Source organism: Sparus aurata, unplaced genomic scaffold, assembly GCF_900880675.1.
Source record: "Sparus aurata unplaced genomic scaffold, fSpaAur1.1, whole genome shotgun sequence".
Classification (NCBI taxonomy): Eukaryota; Metazoa; Chordata; class Actinopteri; order Spariformes; family Sparidae; genus Sparus; species Sparus aurata.
The window spans coordinates 15,256-20,256 of record NW_022045121.1 but is presented as its reverse complement, the minus strand read 5'-3'; the positions used below and the strand labels follow the sequence as shown (position 1 = coordinate 20,256).

At 41.8% G+C, this 5,001-nt stretch overlaps 1 protein-coding gene across 1 annotated transcript; it reads right to left on the bottom strand.

Annotated features, from left to right (window-relative positions):
• Positions 1-1,672: 1,672 nt before the first annotated feature.
• LOC115577851 (zinc finger protein RFP-like) lies at positions 1,673-3,530 on the bottom strand. Its single transcript, XM_030410735.1, has one exon. The coding sequence runs from the start codon at positions 3,519-3,521 to the stop codon at positions 1,878-1,880; it is 1,644 nt and encodes a 547-aa protein (XP_030266595.1). The 5' UTR covers positions 3,522-3,530; the 3' UTR covers positions 1,673-1,877.
• Positions 3,531-5,001: the final 1,471 nt, after the last annotated feature.

The following is a 5,001-nucleotide window of genomic DNA, read 5'->3' as shown; positions in this document are numbered from 1 at the left end:
TTCAGTTTGTCAGGAGAATGCTGTAACACTGTTTTGCTGTGAAGCTCCAGAAATGTTTTGTGGACTAAGAAACTTTCCATCAGCATGAGAGTGAGTAGGTACTGACTGAATATTGACTTTTGGGTGAACTTACCCTTTAAAATCTTTAAAATCATAATGGTACCATTTTAAACCCCTCCATTACTTTCACATCACATGTTAAATAGTATAAATAACACGATGCCTGTTATGTTATTGGAGAGCTAATGCTGAAGGTAGGCCAAAGATTTTATATACCTTAATATTGAACACTTTTTTGTCAATTATTTCATCATTATTAGTTTAATTGAAGCGTCTGAGCGAGCAGAGCAAGAGAAAAAACACCTTCTGTGTCTAAACAGCTTTAGTGTCAGAGAGTCAGCTCGGAGGAAGAGAAAGAGGAGGAGGAGGTACAGAGAGAGAGGATGACGATGCAGAAAACAGAGAATCAGACACATTAAATGTGAAGAAGAAAAGATGGAAGCTGCAGGAAACTGGAACTGTTTCTCTCCATGACCAGCGTCCTGTCTGACAAGAGCTCAGGATTTGTGTTAATACTTGAAACAGACCAGAGCAAGGTGGTAAATTAACTGTAGCTGAAGCTACTTGTTTTGTAGCTCTTAGCAAAAAAATGTAAAATTCTGTTTTTTACTCATTTTTAACCAAATATGTAGTCATGTCATTGTGTCTGTGTAGCTCAGTGTACTCACCAGTGTTTGCAGAGATTCTGCTGTTGAGAGAATCTGATGGATTCAGTTGAATTCTTCTTCAGAGAGAAACAGAGAGACTCGTCTGGACTGCAGCTCTGCTGTCACTCAGACACACTTTCAGTTTCATTTCAGGAAATGTGATGTTGCAGTTTATCTTCTTGTTGCTCCTCCTCTCAGTGAGGCTCTGATAGTTGAAGTGACTCATTGTAAAACAAACAGCTTTGGGACAACGTTTTACTTTTTTATTCATTATTTTTTTTCTCAGTGGTGGAAGTTTACATCAGTAGATTAACTAAGGGTCATGGCGGATCGATCAAACGCACCAATCTCCTCCGTCTATTTTATGGTGTGATTGAGCAGTGAATTCAACATGGCCAGAGCCGGCCCTGGGAACAGGCAGTATAGGCAAATGCTAGGGGAGCTGTCATCTGTGGGGGGCGCCGCAAACAGGGGGGGAATAAGAATAATACATTTAAAAGAAAATGTTTTTTTACCAGTGCCATTACTAGTATTATTTCGGAATATTATTTAAGCCCACAGCAACATAAATCATAACAAAGACTATTGAATAACAGAAAGGTATTTTTTCTGGGTTCTGGCTCGTTGCTGACTGGATCAGTGAACACTTCCAGACAGATGGAGCACAGAAACTAATCTGACGTGAATTAATTCTCCTCTTGACAAGAAACTGATTGTTTGTCTTGTCTCCACTAGAGGGCGTCCTCAGATCTCTGGTTTAGTTCATATCAGCTGTTCAAACCTTCAATAACAGACATCATCTCACACTACCAGCTGTCTCAGGTGTGATGGAGGATTGAAGCTCGTCAGCTCAAATCAGTCTGAGAAACGCTGATGGTGTTTTTAATCACATGATTTGGTCGTCATTAGAAACATCAGCTGTTGATATCAATAACAAACTAAATAATCAATCAGACACGAGAAAATGTTTTGCTTTTTCTGTTTTATTGATAAAGAAAAGCGAAATCAAATTACTTTTTGCTCTTTTATAAATGTTTTGTCAGGATGCTCTTCTTATATTTAAAATGATCAGACAAAACTCAACACACAAATGTTTCACATATCTGAGTACATTGTTTTCTGATGATTTAACAGTGTTGAAGGCAGGTAATCAAAAATCAAATGTTTGTTCTACTCAGTGTGATTGACAGGAGAGATGATCAGAGGAGCAGAGTTTTTACCACCATTATTAGTACATGGACTGAAGAATGGGTAGAGTTTCTGAGTGAAGCAGCAGCCAGTAAAGGAGTAGATAAGAGCTGCAGCATCAACGTCATAAAAGGAGACCAGACCCTCCTCATAATCCACAAACACCCCCACCTTCTCAGGCCGACACTTCAGAGAGAGACGGACTGGAGGGCCAGCATTAGCGCTGTACTCATTTTTATTCCTCAAACATATCGTCCATTGACCATTCTGAGGAAATGCTGTGATGTTTCCCTTCCTGTTGATCGACTCTCTGGCCACTCCTAAATCCCACTTAGTCTTCTCTTTAACTTGAACCTCATAATAACATCTTCCAGAAGAGAAACTCTGATTTGCTAAGACATTAGCACATTTATCAAATCTCTCTGGGTTGTCTCGAAGTTTCTTCCTTACATCACCACAGTTTACTTGTTTTCCATCATCAGACAGGATGAGGTTGGGTTGTGCTGTATCAGGATCGAGTGTCACATCCACTGCATACTGCTGGACCCTCTTCAGCTCGGCCTCAAACAGCTTCTTCATCTGTTTACTGAGCATCTCCTCCAGCTGATTCACAGCTCTCACCACAGTCCCCTCATATGAAGGTGGACGGATTCTGACTCCTGTCCAGTTCTTGGTGGGTGGAGCAGCGTTCAGTGATGGGGAGCTTTGGGGGAGGTGGAGGTGGTCTTCAGACTGTGAGAGCTGCTCCACCTCAGAGCTTCTCTTCTCCAGCTCAGAGATTTCCTGTTCCAGCTCTTTGATGAAGCCTTCAGCCTGTTTCTCTGTCTCTCTCTGCTTCTCTTTGATGGTGTCGATGAGCTCGGCCTGGCTTCTCTCAACAGACTCCTTCAGAGCGCTGAAGACCTGAACACCAGCTGCTATCTCTCTGTCTGCATCTTTCTTACTGAGCTCCACTGAGCACTTCATCTCCTCAATCTTCAGTCGTCTCTTCTGGATCATCTGCTGAATTTCAGCGTCTGTCTTCCCCAGCTCTGCCTTCTTTCCTTCATATTCTTCTTTCAGAGGAACAACATCATGTGTCTTATGGTCTAAAACAGTGCAGAGCATGCAGACACACATCTGTTCGGTCTTACAGAACAGCTCCAGCAGTTTATCGTGCTTCGTACACATCCTGTCTTCCAGGTTCTCCACAGGGTCGATCAGCTGATGTCTTTTCAGGCCTGACATTGTCAGATGAGGCTCCAGGTGAGTCTCACAGTAGGAGGCCAGACACACCAGGCAGGACTTCAGGGCCTTCAGTTTGGTTCCAGTGCAGACGTCACAGGGAACTTCTCCTGGTTTGGAAACTTGTTGCTCTGAGCTGCTGCTGCTGGCTTTCTGTTGAGCTGACTGTCTGAACTGAGCAGCCATCTCAGAGATGAACGTGTTGACCTGCAGTTCAGGTCTGGTGTAGAAAGTCTTTTTACAGTTGGGACACTGACACGGGACATTTATATCCCAGTGTTTAGTGATGCAGGTTTTACAGAAGTTGTGTCCACATGGTGTGCTGACTGGATCAGTGAACACATCCAGACAGATGGAGCACAAAAACTGATCTTCAGTCAGCAGACAGCTGGCAGCAGACATGTTTACAGTCTGAGGATGAAAAGTGAGAATGAACACTGTAATTAGATATCTCTTGATTAAATGTTTCATGAACTATTACTAGTGGAATATAAGGAGAATCATGATGAGCTCTGACAGGTAAAAATGTGTCCTGGATACACCTCTGAGTGGAACTTCCTGTCTGAGTACAGTTCAGGTTTTGTGTTACAGGTAATACCGGTTTCTGAAACACAGTAAATATTATCAGCTGTACAAATACACAGAGCAGAAACAGTGAAGTTAAAAGGAAAGGACAGGGTGATAAGTTCAATGCTTCTTACTTCAGTGTTTAACAGCTATATAAGTTGTAAAACAGCAATTTTGTAGCTTTTATACACAATAAAGTACACTGTCAGATAACATGAGACACTGTGCTCTGAGCTAGGCTAGTTAGCCTTTAGCAGACTAGTTTATCTGTGTTTGTCTTTGTTATGGTTGGATTGAGCTGCTGTGCTTTACAGTAAAGGTATGTGGTTTAACAAACTCAATTAATATCAGGTATCAAGCATGATGTTTTAATATCAGGAGACAGATGTGGGTAAATTAGCTGAAGCTAAAGCTAGCTGTGACTGTGTCCTATCTAACTTTATCCAGAGTTCAGTCACTGTGGTTTGATTTCGACCTGTTTTGTAGTTCTGACTAAATGTACATGTTGAAATTGGCAGTGTACTCACCAGTGTTTGTCAGAGATTCTGCTGTTGTGTTGAGAAAGTTTTCTTCAGAGAGAAACACAGAGACTCGTCTGGACTGCAGCTCTGCTGTCACTCAGACGTTCACTTTTATATCAGGAAATGTGACATTCCAGTTTTTTCTCCCTGTTGCTCCTCCTCTCAGTGAATCTCTGTCAGTTTTAGTGACTCACTGTGAAACTTGTTGACAAAGCTTTGGAACAAGTTTTTACTTTTTTGTTTCTTGGTCTTTTCTCAGCAGTGGAAGTTTACAGCAGCCAAAAGAAGATACAGTTACAAATAAAGCCGATAAGAAAAGAGGTCAGTGGAAGATCTTCAAGAACAAACTGTGTCTTTAGATCAACAGGCCACAACGCTAACTCTACAATCCCACCAACACTCCAGTGTTCAGCTCACTGTTCAGTCATTTCACTTTTCTGCTGCTTTCCAAACTGTTCAGCATCTTTTCTCTGTCAGACTTTTGTTGTGTGATTTCTAACCTGTCACATTACACAGAGGAAATACAGAAAGTGGGCGTCACTGTGATTTTAAAATACTTTCAAAGCCCTCTTAAAGGTCCAGTGTGTAGGATTTAGGAGGATCTACCAGCAGAAATGAAATATAATATCACTAATTATGTTTTAATTAGTGTAAAATCACCTGAAACCACAGAGGGAGCAGCTCCTCTTCCACAGAGTCTGTCAGGGTTCTACGGTAGCCCAGAACGGACAAACCAAACACTTTAGCAGCTGCAGTAAGAGAGGGTGAGGCGAGGAGGGTGTAGTTGGTTGCAG

Excerpts from the sequence above, each read along its gene's own strand:
- LOC115577851 (XM_030410735.1), bottom strand. The coding sequence starts at position 3,521 with ATGTCTGCTGCCAGCTGTCTGCTGACTGAAGATCAGTTTTTGTGCTCC.